The sequence below is a fragment of the Rhineura floridana genome, chromosome 2 (genome assembly GCF_030035675.1).
Source record: "Rhineura floridana isolate rRhiFlo1 chromosome 2, rRhiFlo1.hap2, whole genome shotgun sequence".
NCBI lineage: Eukaryota > Metazoa > Chordata > Lepidosauria > Squamata > Rhineuridae > Rhineura > Rhineura floridana.
This window is the reverse complement of record NC_084481.1, coordinates 64,537,232-64,558,396: the sequence shown is the minus strand read 5'-3', so window position 1 is coordinate 64,558,396 and position 21,165 is coordinate 64,537,232. Positions and strand designations below refer to the sequence as shown.

Below are 21,165 nucleotides of genomic sequence, written 5' to 3'. Positions count from 1 at the left end.
AAATAGGAAGCAGGCGGGGCGGGTTGCCTCCTGCTCGCCGAGAAAGTGTTTCAATTCAAAGCGAGTCAGGCGGCTGGGAATCATCTGACTGAACTTTCCTGAAAAACCGACTGGCATTCCTAGGATGCAGCGGGCTCTTCGGAGCTCCTCCAACCGTCATCTCCTCTGGAGGGAGACCGAGTTAAAGGAAAACCGTCCCCTTTTGTGCCCTGACTTCATCCGCACAAATCCTGGTATTCTTGCATCACACTCGCGCCACTTCCGAGTCCCTTCTCCCTCTAGAAAATGTACGAACTTGCTGGTTTCAGAAGAACAACAGGAACAAGCACAACAGCCCTGCAATCAGTTGAAGCAGCATTTTACCGTCAACTATCAACGCATCCGCCGAATGCTCTCCGGACCTTTGCTTCGGTCCTCATTCTACCCATGATGATTTGCCCCTGCTTTCATTTTTTTTAAATCAACTGTTACACAAATAAATAAAATTCCACCAGTCTAGCGTTTCCTATGACCAATTGTGAAGAGCTGCCTCCCCCTTTTTAAACGAAGCCACACATATTTTGATTCTCACGAGCTGCTCCTGAATTTCTTCCCCAAGATTTCGATTAGCGCCCTTCTGTGTGATGTTATCAGGAAAAACACAACTTCAGTAAAGTGACCATCTTTTCCAGGAACCCAAAAGGAGGGAGGGAAGAGAAAAATCCACTCCCGTTCAGATAAATCCCCAGCAAATCCCAAAGGGCCAAATACGTGTTGAGAGAGAGAGAGAGAGAGAGAGATGAAAAGAAGGAAGTGGGAGGGAGGATGAAAAGGAAACACACCCTAGATGCCTCTACCTGCTATTCAAAATTGGAACATTTCTCACTTGAGAAATGACTAAACGAAAACACACACACACACAGATATCGTCAGGCAGAGGGAGTTGTGCGTGTGTTTTAAGGGCGAGGGCTCCCCTTGAAGGTCTGACACTTCCCCTTAGCGACGGTTAGACTTTAGCAGAAGACTTTGGAGGCTTGGAAAGACGCAGGTGCCTTTCCACTGGCAGAGGACACCTCGGCCTCCCAGGCTTCGAGGCTCCCTCAGACTTACACCCAAGAGGGCGTCAGGGTAGCTGAAGGACTGTGGCTCCGGGTCCTTCTGCCTGCTCTGCGTACGCCTGTTTCCTGCACGCGCGTCGCGTGTCTGATCTCCACGCCACCACCCCTCTCCCCTAGAACAAACTGTCAGGAGGAAACATGGACGGGCTAGATAGATAGGCATGCGGATCTTTACCACACCACAGTGGACAAGCTTGAAGGAGATAAGCTAACAGTCTTGCCCTGCACACCCGCCAGGAAGAGAAAAAAGGTGGATTCAGCCCAGCCTCCCCTTCCCTGCAGCTGTCCACCTCCGAAGAACAAAAATGCCTGGCCTGAAATCTCATTCCGTTTGATTTGTCATCTAAAAGGTGTGTGCGGTGCGGCGGGCGGCGGGGGGAGGAAGAGGACAGTCTAGTTGACATAAAGGTTTTACCATTTTTGGAAAGGATGGAAGGGGAAAGGGGGGGTTCTTCTCCTTACAAGAAACAGTGGGTGTAAGCAAATCCACGAGCAACATGTGATAACAACAACAACAATAATAAAAGAGAGGAGGAAGGAAGGTTAGGTACGATTTTCATGTCTACTACATTGCAAGCGACGGGGCGAGAGCGGAAAAGTGTCTCTTGCTAGGACCACCTTAAATGATGACAGACCAAAGGCTAAAGGAAAAGTGGCGGCGGCGGCGGGGGGAACCTTTCGAATTTGGTTTTTGCTCTTTTTGAAGAGACCCCCCCTCCCAGCGAAGCGATGAGACCAGAAGGGAGGGGGGACACGCCGGCCAGCGGGACTGACTTGGCCGAGAGTTTCTGCCTGAAAGTCCCTCTGTCGCTCCCCCCTATGATTCGACACCTCCCCAACTGACGAGGAGGAGGAGGAGGAGGCGAAGGCACGCACAAACTCACACCCACAACTTGGCTGGCGCGTGAGCCAGCCGGCGTTGTTTTGGAACCGACCTTTCTCTGTGTTTTCTTTTCTCTCCCCCCCCACCAAAAAAACCACATAAATGTAAGGAAAACGCTTCAGGTTCACATAGGCGTCTTCATTCCGCTTGGCTTTCCCCCCCCACCAACTGTCTAGAGAAAAAGTTGCTCGACGTGGGGCCAAGGCAGTCCCATTCAGAAGGGCGTGGGGCTGGAGTTGGTGCGGGGCTTGGAACTTGTCAGCCAAATAAGAAAGGAAGAACCTGGGGGGGAGGCACTGAAATCCCCACACCAGAAGAGGATCTGCCAAAATCCGACTCAGAACACGTCCTAATGCACATAACCCCCTCCCCCCCTTCTTCCTCAAAGCCTGCAGAGATCAGACGAGAGGGCAACCCTGGACAAATCAGACACCACGAGTATTATATTCGCGGCTCTTGTGACTCCTGCCTGCCTGCCGCTCCTACGGAGGGAGTCTCCTTGGCCAATCGAAGGCACCAACCATCCCCAAAAAGTAACTCTTCCGCCAGTTCACTTCAAGATTTCTCACGCTGCTGTTCTCCCTTCCCCCCTTCTCTGTTTTTCCCAGGGTCTGGCTTAGCGGTTTGGGTTTTCCTGTGTGCATTTAATGGAGCTGTTAAACACACACACACACGCCCCCCTCTAATCCACCCCCTCCTTTCCCTGCGTGTAAATTTTCTCTCTTTCTCTCTCTCCCTCTGACACCAGGAAAGATCCATAGCAGGGGCTGATCGTGACAACGTGAAAACTACCGGACGTTTTCAAAAGTGCCTTTCCCCCTCCCCCCTTGCTTTTCCTGGGTCTTGTGTGAGAGAGGGGGGGCTGGCTCGGCTTGGCTTGGCTGAGGTGATTGTGGCAGGGAAGGCAGCGATCAAAGGAAAACAAGAAAGAGACAACGGCGGGGCGGAGGGAGGGAGGGAATGTGGAGAGAGAGACAGAGACAGAGAAAGGCAAAGGGAGGGAGGAATCTAACGGGTCTTCTTGGGCGATCTCGCCGGCACAGTAGCGGAGGAGCCGGGACCGTTAGCTGGCTCGCCCGAGGCTGCAAGCGAGAAACTTTCAGCCTTTCTCACCGCCCTGAACGGAGAGAAGCGGCGAGGGGAGGGGGGAGGAATCCTCTCTCTCTCTCTCTCTCTCTCTCTCTCTCTCTCTCTCTCTCTCAGCGTCCTGAGTCTCCCACCCCCTTCCTTAAGGAATCTGCCCCAACTCCTCCAAAGAAGCCCCGAGATCTCCCCCCACCCACTTTGATGGGACTTCTCTCAAGAAAGCGAGCGAGCGAGCGGGCGTGGGGAGGGTGGTGGAGGGAAGAGAAAGGAAACCGAACCAGATCTTGAGGAGCGCTCGCATGGCAAGGGGGGAGGTGGGGGACACACACAGGAATAGAAACGCCCTGGGATCCCCCCACCGCTTCTCTGACACTCACTTTCCCTTGGACTCCCTTGAACTCTCTCGCTGTGGCCTCTCCAGAAACGCACAACAAACAGACAGACAGATTTCTTTCTCTCCGTCTCACCCCCTTTTTTCCGCCACAGAACAAGCGATCGCCGGGCTCCAAACCCACCGGGCTTTGCCGCTGACTATGTGGCTTTCTTTACAACCTCCCCTCCCCCGGTCGCCACACACCCCCTTCCCGTCCCTTCATGTTTCCATTTCTTGTCTTTTCTTCAAACGTCTCTCCCCACCGCCTCAAATCCCCCCCTCTCTCGAAGCGTCGCCAGGACCAAAAGTAAAAAGCAGCAGCAGCAGCAGAAAGTTTGATGGAGGGCTTCCCCCCCCCTCCGCCCCCTCCCCACTCCCCGCTCCCCCTCCCCCTCTCCTTCCTTCTCTCCTTACCGTTTTTCCTTCTTGGATTGGCTTGTTTTCGCCTCTTACACCTGGGGCCATCCGCCATGATCTGCTGCTTCATTGATAAGAGTGGATCAGATGGCAGTTCGCATGGACTCGACTCCCTGATTCAGCAGCACGCAGACTCTATGGAACAACCAAACAGAGGAACCGGGTGGGCATTGCGAGATCCCGTTCAAATGCAGGGCGCCAAAGGGAGCCCACAGAGGAGCGCCTCTCTCTCTCTCTCTCTCTCTCTCTCTCTCTCTCTCTCTCTCTCTCTCTCCCCCCCCTCACAAAAGAAGACCCCCAGCCGCCACGGAGAGACACGCTCACGCCGCAGAGGCACACAGCAGCCCTGAGCAAACGCTCTGCCTTCCTTCCTTTGAAGAAAGTGGCCAGGGGTGGTGGCGTTTGGTTTGGTTCCTTAAATGTCTGCTTGCTTCTTTTAACAACCAAGATGCCTTGGTTTATTATTATTATTATTATTATTATTGTTATTATTATTATTATTGTTGTTGTTGTTGTTGTTGTTATTATTATTATTATTTCCCCTTCCTCCCCTAGGAAAGGCGGCGAGAGACAGACACACAAAGATTACATCTTCAAAAATGACTCAGGACCCTTTTGAGGGAATGCACTCAATTTTAATGTTCTTGTTGTGTGTGCGGGTGTTTAACAGAAAGGTTGCTTGAGTCAAATTACTGGGCGGATTTGCTTCCTCCGAAAAGTACTGAGGACTTCACGACACTGTAGCTAGTTTGCATAAGCAATGACACCTTAATTTTTTTTTTGAAAGTATGTGGCTGCAAACTGATAAGAGGTACCGAAGAACAGAGTTATCTGCCTTCCTTCTCTCCCCCCCCCCCAAAGAAGCTAGTTTCTCACACTTTTGAACTCAGCCTGGCAATATCTAGCACCCGGGCGCTCTCTCGCTGTCGCTCTTTTTCCTCCCCCCCCCGTAATTCCAGCCTTCCTTCTCCAGAAAGAAAATAGGAAGGGTGGGGTGAAGAGAGAAATGTTAAACTACTCTTGCGAGGCTTCCTTGCGAGGTGATCTCATTTTTTATTTATTTTTTAAACAATATTTTTTTAAAAAAAAAAACAAGGCTTGTAAACTGGTGCCCTTCTGGCTGACTCGGCCGCAAACTGGATGTGAGGTTTAAGACTGTCAAAACTGAGCAAACGAGGACACCCCTCACTAAAGCTGATCTAAGGAGATACTATAGCTGTAAAACATACACACACACACACAAAACACAACAAAAACAGCCGCCACCACCCTGGGTGCTCAGACTTCAGGATTTGTTTAAACGGGGAAGGCGGCCTGGGTGGGGTGTGTGTGTGACTATAAAAGATGTAACAGATGCAAACTGTAAAACAAGGTCGATTAACCCTTGATCTCCTGGACCAAACTCATCCCAACCTCGTCTCTTGTCTGTCCCCCTTTTATTTATATACTAAGCTTTTGCAATCTAGAAATTCATTCGCAGGCTCGGCTCTGGTTGCTGCAAACCTCTCTTGCACACTTGCAGGAGAGGAAGTCCCACTGAAGTCATTGGAACTTACTTACGAGTAAACATGGGCTGCATAACGCTGAACTTTCCAGCTCCTGCAGGAGTGGGGAGCGAGAGGGTTTTATTCTCTTCCCTTTCTTTAATGTTGTTGCTTTCCTAGTCACTTGAAAGGCGATTAAAAAACCAAAAAGACCTCGCAGTCTTGGAGCTTAGCTACAAATGCACTGAGGTGCAGGTAAGGCTGTCCGATGGCACACGCGAGGCCAGTCCTGTGCCTTAGACTCCCTCAGCTGTCTATGGACTCATTTTAGGCCACTAAAATGTATGTGAACGAGCGAATGGAAGCACCCCATTTCACGTTTGCTGGATACTTCTGACTCTCGAGATTGCAACCTATTTGCTCAGTTAAAAAGAAAAGATATAGCAGGAGGCTAACAAATGATTCAAAACAACAGCCTGATCCTTGAAAGCATCCTTGGGTAAGTGGAGAAATTCTCTAAGAACCTACCAATAATTCCTACGACCTGCTTTGATACTCAGCAGCAGCAGCAGCAGCAGCAGCAATAATAATAATAATAATAATAATAATAATAATAATATGTTGCCAATAATTTTGAAAACTGGGGTCTCTCACAAGTTTCCAACCCTCGTCTCTTTCTTGGTGAATTCTGATTTTGTTTTCCTCTTTTCTTTTTTGCAAACGACTTTGAAACAAGTTCCAGTCACTACTTTCACTTCTTGCTGAGAATCCCCGAAGCTGAGGTGTTACTTCACCCAGCCTCAGAAAAATAAAAGCCAGAAATGAAACTGACTAAGCAGACAGAACAGCAAACTTTCTACTTTGGAAGAGGCAAATAGCCCCCCTCCCCCCCGTACTATTGCAGCTAATCATACATTTGGTGGGGCGGTTTGCTGGGAGTTCTTTTTAAAGCAAAGCCCCAACCGAAATCTTATTATCCAGCCGTGCCTGTGTTGGTTCTTGTTCACAGCTTGAAAATCATTAACAGGTACGTGCAAACTTTAAGATGTGTCAACGTGAAATACGAAGAGAAGCGAGCGGAATGCTTGCTCCAAAACAGACTGATGGAAAAGGCGAACCTCTTTTTCCCCTGGTGGGAACTGTAAAACGCAAAATAAAAAAGGGGGGGCGGATTACCTTTTCCACCTGGTTAGCCAGGTAGGCATAAGTTTTTTTGGGGGGGGGTCCCAGGTAATAACAGTTTGGAGGAAGAAGCAACTCTCTCTTTTGGAAAGTGATCCCAAGTGAATGTAGATTTTTGTTAAAAAATGAGATCTCTCCCACATCGCCACTTCCTCCCCAGCTGTAGACAAGAAAAAAAAGACTCCAAGACAGCAATTGTTTAGAGAGAGAGAGAGAGAGAAGCGGAACAATAATAAGCCAAACAGAAAAGAGGGGGAAAATATAACCGAGAACGTACCTGCGAAGTCTTGTTTGTAGTTTTGGCCAGCAATGGAGAGAAGAAGAAGCATGAAAAAGCCGCGGAGTGGAGGAAGGATTAAAAAAAATGAAAATAAAAGGTGCAGGGAGATGTAGCTGGTTGGAGGAGGGGAAAACTGGTCAAAAGCCTCGCCAAGAGTTGTCGGAAGGGACCGTTATTCCTGCTGGGCAGGTTAGGACTGATCTCTTTCTGCCACTCCAGGAAACGCAAACCTGGGGACGGACTGACGTGTTACGCCTCTTCTAATGACATTTTTTTCTTTTTCTTTTCTGTAGGAGAGAGAGGAGAGAGGACCCTGAAACACACGCCACCTATCTTTGTGGGGAGGGATAATTGAAGAGCACCAAACGTGAGCATCATGTGGAAACGTGATCGCCAAGTTTCTCTCTGGGAAAGGAAGGATCTGGGATAGATTATACCTTGAAGTCTCCGCAAACGCTTTAGTGGAAGAAATGAAATTCCACCTCCCTCCTCCCTCCCCTCCCCTCCCCTCCTCTCCGTGTTTCCCTCCCACTTTACTTCCCTCCCTCCCCAGCCATCAAGCCTATGGCATCATTATCCTCTTCACGAAATCCTACTGGATGCGAGGCGGAAAACGGCGCACACCATTCACAGAACTCGCCTAACTCGAAGAAACTGAAAGTTACCAGGAGCCACCCCGGGCTCTGCGGTTCACGATCCCCAGGCAGGGCTGGAACCTAGGCGCGCAGAGAGACCGGCTCGGCGTCAGGGAGACCGATCCTCTCGGTTTATAGAGATCTATAGAAAGGAATCTAGATTGCGGTCCTTGATCGCTTGTCCCTTCACGTCCCTCCCAAATGTTTGATGCCAGAGAAAAGTTATTTATAATAAAACTTATGGAGAGAAAGGAAGACACTGAACTAGCCTTGAAGACCAGAAGTTGGCCAATGGTGGTTTTTATGATTTATTCTTATTATTAGGTGTGTTTTAAGGCTTTGATCCGAAGCATGCTTACTTGGAGGTAAATCATTCCGCAATCGATATAACTTTACTTCCAAGTTTTTCGGATCGGCGGGTTAAGAAGCCCCTTCTGGTGGTTGGAGAGGGAGGGAATATCGACATTTTTCTTCTTAGTGTGTATACAAAGAATGAGAGTAGGGAGAAATATTTCTTTATTTCTCTCTCTCTTCTCCTTTTACACTTGCAAGGAGATGGGCAGAGGAATAGTTAGGGAACAGACATAAGATGCATGAAGATGAAACTGGTGAGAGAGATTGAAGGGCGGTGTCAAAAGACTTCAAATCAACCAACCAAATAAATATGGCATGCATATACGGTGTATAAAATATAAGTGTCTGTTACATATAGACAGAGACAGACTCGTGCAAATGTGTCCTTATGCTTGGTTACTCGGAAGCAAACCCCTCTGTGGTCCGTGGGACTTACTCCATAGGAAGTGTTATTTAGGACTGCAGCCAAGAGATTTATACAGATTTGCCTCTACCTACTTGAATATATGAGAATATCACACACACACAAACACACACACACACACACACACAGAGAGAGAGAGAGAGGTGGACCCTGAAAGGTAGAAAGTTGAGTGTGTAGCTTTGCATTTCATGGGGGTAACAGGTCTGGGGAGGGGGAATTTGGAAAAGATTAAAATGAAAATTAGGCCTTGAGACTCCACCTTTGCACTGTGGGGATTGGTTATGCAAATCGGGAAGGGATTTCCTGGCGAATACAGCTTTCTACTGTATGGTTAATTAAATCATCACTCAAAAAGGTTTCCAATGTGACGCGCCTGTCCTAATCCAATCAGGCTACGTAGGTCCTAAACAAGAAAGATATTTTTTTCCCCACATCTGGAAGTCAGCAATTTAGCAAGTACTGCACATTATTAACCAATTCCGAGTCCACAGTCCCAGGGGAACCTTTAAAAAACACACGCACGCACACACACAACTGAAAGTGTGTTCTTAACCAATGCTCTCCTGTTTGCTTAATCAAAAAGCTGCTTTGCAGGCGCATCGTCGGGGGCTGAGTGGGGGGTGGGGAGAGACCGCCATCGCCGGCGAAGTCCTTAAAAGCACTCGGAGAGGTGGGAGGCATTGGGATGAAATGGAGGAGGAAGAAAGGAAAGAAGGAGCCTTTGCTGGGCTCTTTACCCCAAGCAGCCCCCCTCCCCCCATTTTTTTCTTTGCGAGATAACTTTGGTGTGCTCTTGGCGCTCTCGCAAAGAAACACACATCCAGGAAAAAGTTCCAACCCGCGAGGTTGGCTGGCATGATGCGGACTGAAGGTAAACAGGAGCTGCCCAGAGGGGGGACTGTGTGGTCGGGCTCCTCCGTCAGCATCTCCCACGCTTGGACACCGTTAAATCTGTTCGAGAGCGCTCTCGCTCTTTCTCTCGCTCTTTTTGCCCTCCACCCTTGGCAAGCTCCTTCCCATGGAAGGAAACGGAAACAAATGCTACGCTGATCCGACACTCTTCTTTTACTTACATTAAGCTAAGATAAACTGCTTTCGAACTGTGCATTGAACGTGCGCCTTGAGCAAGGCAGTAGGATGCTCGCTCCAGTCACTGACAATCGCCTTCAAAAGAAAAAGCTCCTGATCTGATGGGTGGTCTGGAAGTGTTCATGTGTGTGTATTGGGGAGGGGGAAATACACTGTTTCCACCTTGCTGGCAGACATAATAATAACAATAACAACAACAACAACAACAGTAATAACAACAACAACAATAATAATAATAGCCAAATCAAAACGTGCAATCGCAATCACACACACCCTAATTCCCTCTGTTTCGAAGCTTTGGGGGATTCATTTCCAAAAACTGCAAGGAAATCGTCCAATAAATCTCTAAATAAAGCATTTCGGGAGAATTCTCTTTTCAAAATTGGTCTAAATCCCCCGATCTGAAGAATCTAGAAGAGGGCAGAGATCGCTCTCTGCGTTCCTCACAATTTGTGCGTCGCGCCTCCAGGGATTTCTGGTTTCGTCTTTGAAGGAAATATTCAGACTTTTTGATGGATTCGCTTTTGGGGTGGGATAGGATACGCGGGGATATCTTTTGAGTGGACCTCCAAATCGACTCCTCATTTCACTTTTCATTGGCAGCGTGGTTTGCACTAGAGCCTTCCTGAGAGCAACCCCGACACAACCCACACTCCGGACTGAACTGGACCCAGTTGCCCCGGCCCGTTCGAATGAAAGTGGACTTTTGACATTGGCATCAAGGGAGCTCTTCTCCGGGGCAGATAAGGCAGGTTCCGAACAGTGGGACGCCCAGAAGAACTGAATGAAACGTATCCCTTCTTACTGTGACTATTAAAGAGCCGCTTCCACTTAAGACCTGTCATTTATGTATTAATTCAGAACATCTCCGATATAATCCCGATCTACTGATGATAGCAAGAGATGAAGCTCAATAATTAGACAAGTGGGAGAAGAGCCTCTTCAGGCTTTAATTCTTGTTCTCTGCATTGACTTGGGATCAAACTTATGTTTTGGGGGGAGGAGGGGGAGTAAGCTGTTTACTGGCTGACCTAACGATGCCCATCCTGGAGAGGTAGGGTACCATTCGTGTAGGCGGAGACGCCTATGGATTCGTGGAGAGACGGACAAGAGAGTGATAAAATCATAATGAAATTCGCAAGCGAAGTACCTGTCCTAGGCAGTCGGATCCAAAGACTTATTCATTTGAATGAGGGCTTTTCTGATCTAGTCTGGAACTCTAAATCACGGAGCCATAAAGATAATTCTTAAGAGCTAAAGCGAACCTATCATCATCATCATCACCATCATCATCGCAACAGCCTCATTTCTGAATTCTCCCTTACAGTTCTCTCTCCCCTTTATCTGACACGCAAGTGCTTAACATGTAATTTCATTTATATATTATTCCTACATTTTCAGATTATTAACTAGGCGCGGGGTGGGAAGAGTAAACTTGCCTCCTAATCTTTTTTTTTTTAACCAGAGGGACAACCTTTTAATTTATTTTCAATTAAATTGAGTTACACGGACAATCATTTCTGAGGACAGAGACCTTGGGAAGGTCCTCGCGGATTTAGAGAAAACACTTTGCAATTGCCAAAATAATTCCCAGACAGTTATGAAGTTCACCCCGCAGCTCCATCCTTTACTTTCTATAAACTCCCAAAACTCCCGCGGAGAGGCACCGAGGCGCGGAGACGGCCAACTGCGCGCGCCAGGAGGGGGGCGCAAGAGACTCCAACCTTTTTGCAAGATAGGTACGTACCGCTCGAGCTGTAACACCTATGATGCGTTTTAACGTTGCTAAGTGTGGAGGGGTTGGGGTGAGGATTTTTGACAGAAAATAGGAAGTTTTGGGTTTTTTTTTTTTAAACCATCACCATCAAATCCCCATCCCAGAAAGAAGCGAAAGAAGTTTAACCTCAGCGGTGGTCTTCTTATTTGCCCTGGTTAGGACTGGCTGCTTCGTAAAGCTACAGGAGGAATTAAAGTGATCTTTTACTGGGCTTGGTTGTGGCTAAGCACGATTTTGACATCAGTGCCGAAAGCAAAGGGAAAGCTAATCGATTCCCTGCTTCACCCCCTCCCAGACAGATGAAGCGTCTCCTATCTTTCTTTCGCAAAAGTCTCCAATCCCATGCTTGGGAGGAAGTTCCCATGGAAAAGGCTTACTGTCGAGTAAACTTGGATAGGCTAGGGATGCACGTGCTAGATTTACAGCGCCCGGCTGTGCGTGCTGACCCGGAGGCGAGTCCCACCGATTTCAGCGTGCCTGGCTCTTAAGTAAGTTCGCATGGACTTGCTTGCATCCTCAAACAAGTTTTTCTTTTTTAAAAAACACACGCCCGGGATTAAAACAACCACCACCAACCACCACAAATAATCAAATGAACAGTCTTAGGAAATTTGAATGGGGGGAGGGACACCCTATGGAGTTGACGAGAAGGGTTTACAAGGGTCAACTGCGGGTACTTTTTCGTGTGTGCGCACGTGTGTTTTCCCTCCCCATCGCTCCAACTTTTCCTGCGTAAAAATGGAAAGGGAGAAAACTTCGGGGCAAGCCAAATGATGCTGCAGAAGTGTATTGATGCAAAGCGCGCTTGGCTGATGCCACGAAGGGAACCGGCGCTGCCGGGGCTGCTGCTGTGGCGGCCACCCCTTCAATGATCTCCCCCTTTGTTCAATTGCAGCCATTAAAACACGTGAGAGGCCATGTGAAGCGAGCGAGCGAGCGAGCGACTCCGCCACCCTTTGCCCGGCCTGTCCATTGCGTCGAGCTTCCCTGTCGCCGGGAAGCGACTTTCCAGCCACGTGACGTCGCGGCCCTATTTCCGGTTTGTAGGGAACTGCTGTGGGAGCCAAGCGGCCACCTGCCTTTCTTCCTTGCAGAGGTGCTGCCAGGGGCTCATTAACATGAGAAAAGGGCGTTCTATCCCTTTCTCTCTCTCTCTCTCTGCGCATATGGCGATAGCCCACAAGAGCTGGAGGGCAAGATCAGAGTGAGGGGCTACTAAGGGTGACTTTGGAACACTTTCTGAAATGCTTTTGGAAAGCGCTGGGCAACCTGCAGCCCTTCCCGATATCTTGATGCAATTGAATGTGCTTAAAGGGGATCCAGCAGGTTACCCAGTTGTTAACCGTAGGATTTTTGGCCTGTTATTTTCTTGGCCTCAGTGCCAAGAAAGTGTCTGTGAAATTAGAGGTATATTGATGACAGGGGAATCTCACTCTCTGAGTGTGCATGGGTGGATTCAGATGACCAGCTTTTGACATCACAGTTTTTTTGTTTTGTTTTGTTTGCAGCTGGAGCCAGGCAGAATTGGGCTGTTTAACAGTACTCAGCAAGCCCCCTACCAATGTACCTACCCAGTAGAAAAACTATTTGCTGTTTTTCTGTGTTTTCTGGCTCATTTTAAATATGAGGTCTACAAGTAGTTTCACTTTTTTCTTATTAATCTGGAAAGGGATGGGCAATCTGTAGTCCCAGGCACACATTCTGGATGCGTACACATTCCACCTCAAGAATACAGCATGGCCTGGAGGAGGATTGGTTTTCTTAAAATTCATAGTTCTTACAAATTTCCTGGCCTGTTCATGCAGTGTTACTCTTTCATTCTTTTTTTGTAAACACAGAAAAATGAGGATAAAAAAGAAGACATTTGTTCATGAAGTAGTAGTGCTTCTAAACCCCATTAGTGATTACAAATACAGGTCCAGCATTTCATAGATTTTTTTTTTGCAATTAATTTGTATCTTGAGTATATGGAGTTTCATTGTGCATTTAAGTCTTCATATTTCAGGGATTTTCTGACATTGATTGTTGCATCCTCAAATATGGTTAGTGTATTGTAATGTGCCTCACATTGCAGACATATACGGTGCAAAAGGATCCACTGTTTTCACAAGTGGGACCTGTGGTGTATTCTCAGTGCCTGACAGACATGCTCCTGTTTAGGGTTCCAGTCAGCCATGTGTTTCTCCAGAAAGCTGCAAGGTGTTAGAGGCTCAAGCAAGCCAATTCACTCTTCATCCCTGGATTTTCAATTTTTTCCCTTTTTCAACTGACACTCAACTTTCCATGGCTTCTAGTGTCCATTGGGCTGAGCATGCCTAGTTCTCACTGGGCTGTTTGGGTTTGTTTTAGATTTTTCTTTTTGTGCTTTTGCAAATCTTGAGGTTCCTTTGAGCATTCTGATACCTGCCTCTTTGTTTCTCAGTGTCCCCATATTAGCTTCATTTCTGTCAACACAGGGGCACTGAATTCCCTGTTAGAGGGAGCAACTGTGTACATTTGACATAACTTGAATATCATTTTCAGAAACAAAATAAATGATCTGGGTGGCTATTGTTTGCCTGATGCTATACTATTCTACCTCCCACAGAATTTCAGATGACACCTTATGATGAATTCCTGTATCACTCCCAGTCAAAATACCTGTATGAATCACTTTGCAGTCTAGGTGATATTGAGGCCCTGGCTTTACAATTCTAGGATTAGCATGTTTAGTCCAATGTATAATGTATGTTCTAAAGAGTATTTATTATTTATTTAAAAAACTATACCCTGCTTTTCACCATCTGGGTCCCAAAGTGGCTACAAAATAAAAACATACAAATTTATAAACACCAGAGATTAAAACATCAGAGCAGAATTCATGGTGCAAAGACTTCCTGGAATAAAACAGTTTTAACCTGGTGTCTGAAACTTAACAGGGATGGTGCCTGCCTGATTTCTAGTGAGAGGGAGTTCCACAGAGGTGGGCCCACTACAATGAAGGCATGACTTTGCTCATATGAGTCATGTTTCTGCTGTATGGGGGATTTCTAATAGTGCTCCTTCAGGTGATCTTAGTGATGATCACCTTGGGACATAGAGGTCAAGGCAGTCCTTAAGCCTATTCTGGATGTAAGTTGTTCAAGGCTTTGTACACTAGTACAAGAACCTTGAACCTGGCCTGGTAGGTGTCCTCCAGATTATCTATTTGGGGGAAAGGATGTAGCTCAGTGGCAGAGCACTTGTTTTGCCTGCAGAAGGCTCCAGGTTCAATCCCTGGTTCTTCCTTTGAGAGGACCAGGTTGCAGTTGATGTGAAAGACCTCTAGCAGAGACCCTCTCTGCAAGTCATGGTAGATAATCCTGGGTTGGTAGGATAAATAGTCTGACCTGGTAAAAGGCATAGCAGCTTCCTATGTTCCTATCTGTGCATATTGGCAAGCATATCAAAAGTGTATTTGTCCTTTAAAGAGTAACCAGGTAACACAATTCTGGGTGGATTTCATGAGGCTGGTTCCTTTAGTGTTCATATTTGGGTATCATGGGCAGTTGCCAGTCTGGCATCTCCCGTGACATCCATGTCCAGCTCTGGGCACTTTCCCTGGTGGAGTTGGTGGTTATTAGCATTCTTTCCTTCCCTTTGTTTACAGTTTCTTATTTACTATGTTGATTTTTTTAACAGTTGCAAGAATTCTGTCAAATACATATATTCAAGAGTATTTAGGTCTCAAAAATAAAGATGCATTAGAAAGATGCCTATTATGCTTCAGAATTATTAATTGACATTTTTATGATGAATAATTAATCATTGGAATAATTTTTGTATCTCTGATCTGAACACATATTTGCATATCTAATGTTTGATTTTCAATGTGGTTTCTTTCGTTGCATTCTCCCAGGACAAAGAGACGAAGTAAGAAACATCCTAATGTAAAAGTTCCTCCCTCCTCACCGTTTGCATTTGTAAAAGTGTGTTTATTGAGGAAGAAATTTCTCTCAAGATCTGAAGTTGCCAACAAAGTTTGTATGCCTTATGGGCACATTGTAGAAAACATATTCAGATATGATTGACATTAATTAATCCATTTAGAATGTACTTCTATAAATGCTATGATAGATTTAATATCTACGTATTGCATATTTGACAGGTGGCTTGGTCTTGTGGATGCTTACTTGAAAATAAATCTTACTAAATTTGATGGGAGTTACTCCCAGGTGAGTGAGTATAGAGCTGCAGCCACAGATATATAATCTATGGCATACAGCTTTGTTCTATTTTAGGTGTGTTTATATGACTATAGTTTTTACTGTATGCATAAGCAGGGTGCCACATCTGTGCAACCCATACTCTGATCCATTTGATTTTCCTAGCAGCCCTACTGAGAGAAAGCAAGAGGAAGCCTATATTTTATTTTTAATCTAGCCCATTTGTTAGATGCCTACTACTATAAAAGTTTTGGGTTGACATACAACACAGTATAAAATACATTCAAGACGAACTATTCAGAATGAAAAAGAAAAGCAACAGCATCAATAAAATAATATATAATATATAAAAATATATCTCAATCTCAAGAAAATACATGTAATCATAATAATCAGCAAACTAAAAATACCGACAGGGAGTAGCTGAGGTATTAACAAGCAAAGGCCTGGGAGAAGATAAAAGTCTTTGCCTCGCATTGGAAATGTGTTGGTGCCAGGTGAGTCTTCTTGGGGAGAGTGTTTCACACAGGGACCATCAGAGAAAAGGTCCTCTCTCGTCATGCGTCTCTGAGCTGTGTCAGAGGAGACACGGAGGAGGGCTTCAGATGATCACCTCAGGCTCCAGGTAGACTCACGTCAGAAGAGGCATTCCATTAGGTATTGTATCCCCAAGCTGTGTAAGGCTTTCTAGGTTAAAACCGGCACTTTGAATTGAGCTCAGAAATGTATTGGGTTGGACAATAGATTTTTACCAAGAGCAGTAGATTACCCACTTTGTGTGCTTTCCACATATGTCTGCTTGGAAACACATTTCCACCACTTACAGAATTCTTGTATGTTCTAGGCTACAATAAATTCTAAGCTTGTGCTGGGCAACAGCCAGACATCTTGGTCCTAGCGGTTGGTTCATATGAACAAAGGCAATGAGCTGGAATAGTACGAGCTCATGTTTTGCTTCCGCCTTTGATTTGATTCTACTGCAGAACTTCATCAGGATTTATGCTATGGCTGTGTTTCTGACAGTGCCTCATTCACCTTTTTTTTTTGTTTTAAATCCCCCAAAAGATTTCTCCCAGTAATATGTATTTCTGCTAACTGCTGCTCTAATAAGAGCAGAATCTAAGAGAGTTATGATTGTCCCTGTCAGATTTTCAGGGACTCAGGAAAATGCAGTGAAATGGGCAGAGTATGGTTTTATTGCAACAGTTTTAGCATCAAACAAGAACTTACACTGAGGCCTACCAGAATTTTCATGGCTACCTGACCTGGTCTAGCTTGTGGAGAGAGAGAGAAGAAGGAGCATTGCATACACTTGAGTCCTAAAGAAAATCTCGGACAGAACTACTTCAGATTGAAATATGCTAGAATTGTTAGAAAAATGTGGAGTGGGTTTCTAAGCATTACAGCCCCAGGAACACTTCACAGTAGTGTGAGCTTTTCTACTGTGCTACTTATGTTGGGAGCACATAAGAAGTGTAGATGCAACAAGTGATCATGGTCATGCATTTTATTTATTTATTTTATTCATACAATTTATATCCTGCCCTTCAGGACTAAGCAATCCCATGGTGAATCTGATGTTTATGCTGAGTAGCGGAAGAACCCTTTATCCTTGGTAAGGTTGATACCCACCTGTCCTGTCTTCCCAAGAAAAACTGTTCATATGATAATGCTTCCACAATTTACTACAAGACAAAAAAAAATAGCAGAGAGTCTCACAGTGCAAACCTGTGCATGTCTGCACACAGGTAAGCAGCACTGTATTCAGTTGGGTGTACTCCCAGGATGATGCCAAGAGGTAGAAGGTGCAGCTGCACAAAATAATTCAAGTTACTTCTTCCACTTTCAGTCACAGTATTATTGAGGTCTCATTTTGCATGGATGAAGCCTTAGCTCTGCTAATAATGGTCTTTGCCAGCCTTTTGCTCCTCCAAACTAGAAGTGTGCATAAGATTGCAGCCTCAGTTTGTTAGTCTGACTGTGGGTTTCATTGCCACTGCCAACATTTTCTAGGCCTGCCTAATTTGTGACCCATCAAGTTGATTGTATCCATCTGACCTTTTACAGTTCCCTGCTACATTCTTGACAATTCCCCCATTTTGCAGTTCCAGGGAGGCAGAAGAACTAGGAGTTTATTGAGCTACTTAGTGTGTGCTGCAATCCATGGCTGGTGGGTTGTGTTTGCCTGGGTGGGTCACAAGTTTGCCAGGCCTGCTGTCCACCCAGACAGCATTGGAGTCCTCAAAACTGCAGCAGATGTACAGAATAACCTCAGTGTCCTTCCATCCCAAAGCTCTCCAGACAGCTAAGCTGCAAAAGTGAGCCTGATGCTCTTTTAAAACATTAATTGAGCAGCAATGCAGGCTTAATCAAGAGAGGAGGGTGCAATCTCTTGCATTTAAAAGCAAAATACTTAAATATTTAAAAATGTTTATTAAAAAAGAAAGAAATATTATTGTTATTTATTCCATTTATTACCCACCCACCCTTCACCATGAGATCCCAGGGCAGGTTACAGTTAAAAACATAATTTTAGTATAAAACATCAGAAATAAATACCCTGTCTTAGCTGTGGCACATGATACTGTGAGCTACAGTTTCACTCTTCTGATTTATGCTGCTGTAATAAAAACAGCTGCGAACATTTTCTTCTCTGAGTTCCCATCACCCTCTGCTACATGTAACTTGTATAGATCAATCCAGGTAACTATATGATGAAACAGTTGTTCCCTGGTTTTGAAGTCAGAGGTGGGGAACCTTAGGCCTGGGAGCCAAATGTGGCCCTCTGGCCCTCTCTATCCAGCCTTCTAAGTGCTCCCCATGTCAGCGGGGCAGTGAAATCTGCTCTGGGTTTTAGTCCGAACAATCAAGGAGCTGAAGCACCTTGTACAGCTCCTTGAACATTTGGACTAAAACCTGGAACAGATTCCACTGCCCCACCAACATAGAGCTACCAGCTGCCACTGCCCCAGGCCACACACCTCACCAGTCCTGCTTAGTGCCCTCGAGTTTGTCTGGTTGGAATGTGTCCTTGAACTGTGAGAATGCCTCTTGCTTGCCTAGATGAAGAGTTTGTGTTTGTGTGTGTAGAAACCTCAGATATTTGCATGGCTGGAATGTAGCCTACTGCACAAAGGTAAGAGTCACAGCTGTTGCTACATCCACTTTTACTTCTGGCCTCACTCACCGCTAGTGTGCAGCCCCCAGAAGGTGGCCCATGAAACTATGTGGCCCTTGGACTGAGAGATGTTCCCTACCCCTGATTTGAAGGGTAAATCAAATTGTCTTTTTCTCATACTGACTTTTCCTCACCCAGTCAATACTGGATGAAAACAAATTCCTTTTCCAATCCACAGATTATGGCTAGACCAGGCTCAAGAGTACCGGAAACTGGAGTGATGCAAGGTTTCCAAACAGAAAGTACAATGACTGTGTAATCAACAGGAAAGTGCAATCACAGAAAAGTAAAATCAACTTGCTGAACATCTTGGAGATGGTTGGTTGTTCAAAGTACCTGACAGCATCATCCTATGCATGTCTATTTAGAAATAAGTTCATATTGTGAAGTAGGTCCCACTAAGTGTGTAAAGGCTTGTACTCTAACCAGATGTTCCAGCAACCAGGAAAAAAAAACAGATTTACGTTGCAGTTCTTTGCCCATTTACTGGAAGCAAACAGTACTGAACTCAGTGGGATGCACTTCTGAGTAAACACACACGGGGCTGGGATGCATGAATTGCAGAGGTTGCTTTCAATTTGTTTTGAGAAATGCCAAGTATGATTAATAATTACATGCAGTTCATAAGGTTTTCAACAACAGCAAGTATTTTCAAAAAGTTGTTTAAAATACCACCTTGAATCATAGGACTCTTTGTAAATAAAACAAAAAGAGCAGGTCCTCTGATTTTAATAGATGGAAGATCTTGACCAAACTATTTGCTTAGATGTAGATCCCATTTATCCAAAGTTAGTGTGCTACTGTATATTCAGCCATTTAAGTGACAGATCACTTAGGTGGCTAAGAAGGGGTCAAGTTGTGTAACTTCCGCTTTTTCTTGGGATGCAAATGAATTCACCTCACTATCGGATCAGGATTATGCAATTACGAGGAAAGTGAAAATTGACTAAGAGTTCCTGTCTGGGTTTGCATAGTCTCACAACATCATAATATTACTGAGGAATATGATCTTGGGACTTCATTGGTCCTTGTCTCCAGATGTCTGAATTTTTTACAAAGTCAAAATGCTGAATAAGGACAAGAATATTTTCCTGACACTGCAAACTGCAAGAATATTTCCATGACACTGCAAACATCTTCAAAAGATGGATGTTTTAAGGTTAAAGGTGATATTAATAGCACTAATACTAGGAGTCATTTGCTGCAGTGCTGCAGTGGTAAACAGGAATGTGGAAGACCCAGGTTGTTCTTTACAGCTAAATCATAGTGTGCTTGCTTTGAAGTCACTATCTTTAGTTTCCAAAGTGGAAAATAGTGGCCTACTTCACAAGGTTAATACGGTGATAAAAAGGAAAGAATGTAAAGTATTGTTCACACTAAAAGGATTTCAGTGATAAACTATAGTACTATCTTGAGATTTCTAGCCCTTGCCTTCTCATGGAGTAACCAGTGGTATAGTACAGCAGGAACTGGGGAGTGGGGTGAGCATAGTTCCAGGACTTTTTTCAGGATAGTTAATGGGTCTTGTTTGCTCTGGCAAGTGAATGTGGTGATAACAAAGCTTTTGAGTTTGGTATTGACAGATTAGTATAGAAGCAGCCTTTCCCAACCTTTGGGTCGTCAGATGTTGTTAGACTACAGTTTCCATATTTCCTGACCATTGGCCATACTGGCAGGGGCTGATGGGAGTTGTAGTCCAGCAACATCTGGGGATCCAAAGGTTGGGGAAGGCTGATACAGAGCAAGTAAAGAACATAATCAAGCAGAGGGTGAATACTTCTTTCTTTCGATGGGATTTCTACTTCATGCTAGTGGTTTAAATGGCAACATTTGGCAAGTTTGTTCACATTTTTAATGAAAAACTAAAGCAGGAATGGGGGATCTTTTCCCTCCGAGGGCACCATTCCAGTGGTGAGTGGGGCCAGGAGCAAAAGTGAGCAGGGCCCAAACTACTTTTTCTGCAGGGAATGCTGCCCCCAGTGACCCAGATGGACTGATGGTATAGGCAGCTTCACTTCCTTTTGTTACGTTAGGGCTTTCCAGTAGTGCCAAGTCCCTTTATGTTAGTCACAGCCACGCCATGCCCCCTTTTTTTGCTGCGGGATTGAGAATGGGATTCTTGTTAATGCCTTCTTCCACAACAACAGACATCCCTGGAAGCCAATAAGCATGAAGAAGGAGAGTGTTGGCTACTGAGAAGAGTCCTCTCACTGGTTGTCTCACCTCCTTTCACTCTGATTGGCTCCAATTAGCAGGAAAGAACAAGGAAGCAAGTTAGAAGACTCTTCTCGGTGGCTAACACACTCCCCTTTCATGCTAATTGGCTTGTAGGATGCTGGAGACATAGGGACCCTGCTGGGACCCTGCTCCCCAAAATATAAGGGGGTCTAAGACCCTGGGGCTTGCATTTGTAGTTCATTTGGGACATCCACTGAAATTATCCTATGCAAGCCCTGTTGAAAGGAATGGGATCTGCAGGAGAGCACTATTATGCTTTCTTTTAGTTCTCATTCTTTTCAGTGGGTTTGGTGCAGGATAACTTTCTGAAAGGTAAACTTGGTATTGTGAAATGCCTCTTCAGTCTCCGGGTCTTGGATGCTGAAACAGAAAGCTCTTACCATTTGGCTATATGACTGTACATATATTCATGAAAAACATATTTGATCTTTAAAAAGAACTGCTTCAGACATCTTCCATTTTCCTGCCCCCCTTTCTTCTTGTC

General features: G+C 45.4%; 1 protein-coding gene and 1 long non-coding RNA gene across 5 annotated transcripts in view; one reads left to right on the top strand and one right to left on the bottom strand.

Annotated features, from left to right (window-relative positions):
* Nucleotides 1–7,257, bottom strand: part of ZEB2 (zinc finger E-box binding homeobox 2) — a 214,018-nt gene extending 206,761 nt beyond the window's left edge. For all 4 annotated transcript variants that reach the window (XM_061608854.1, XM_061608856.1, XM_061608851.1 and 1 more), the window contains exons 1-2: nucleotides 6,800–7,257; nucleotides 3,854–3,991 (exon numbers count right to left, since the gene is read on the bottom strand). In XM_061608854.1, the coding sequence (XP_061464838.1) occupies nucleotides 3,854–3,926 (73 nt within the window). In that variant the 5' untranslated portion in view covers nucleotides 3,927–3,991; nucleotides 6,800–7,257. The remainder of the gene's footprint in view (nucleotides 1–3,853; nucleotides 3,992–6,799) is intronic.
* Nucleotides 7,258–14,971: 7,714 nt separating this feature from the next.
* LOC133378163 (uncharacterized) lies at nucleotides 14,972–18,744 on the top strand. Its single transcript, XR_009760890.1, has 4 exons — nucleotides 14,972–15,079; nucleotides 15,208–15,274; nucleotides 16,817–16,880; nucleotides 18,622–18,744. It is a non-coding gene; the product is annotated as an uncharacterized LOC133378163 (long non-coding RNA).
* Nucleotides 18,745–21,165: the final 2,421 nt, after the last annotated feature.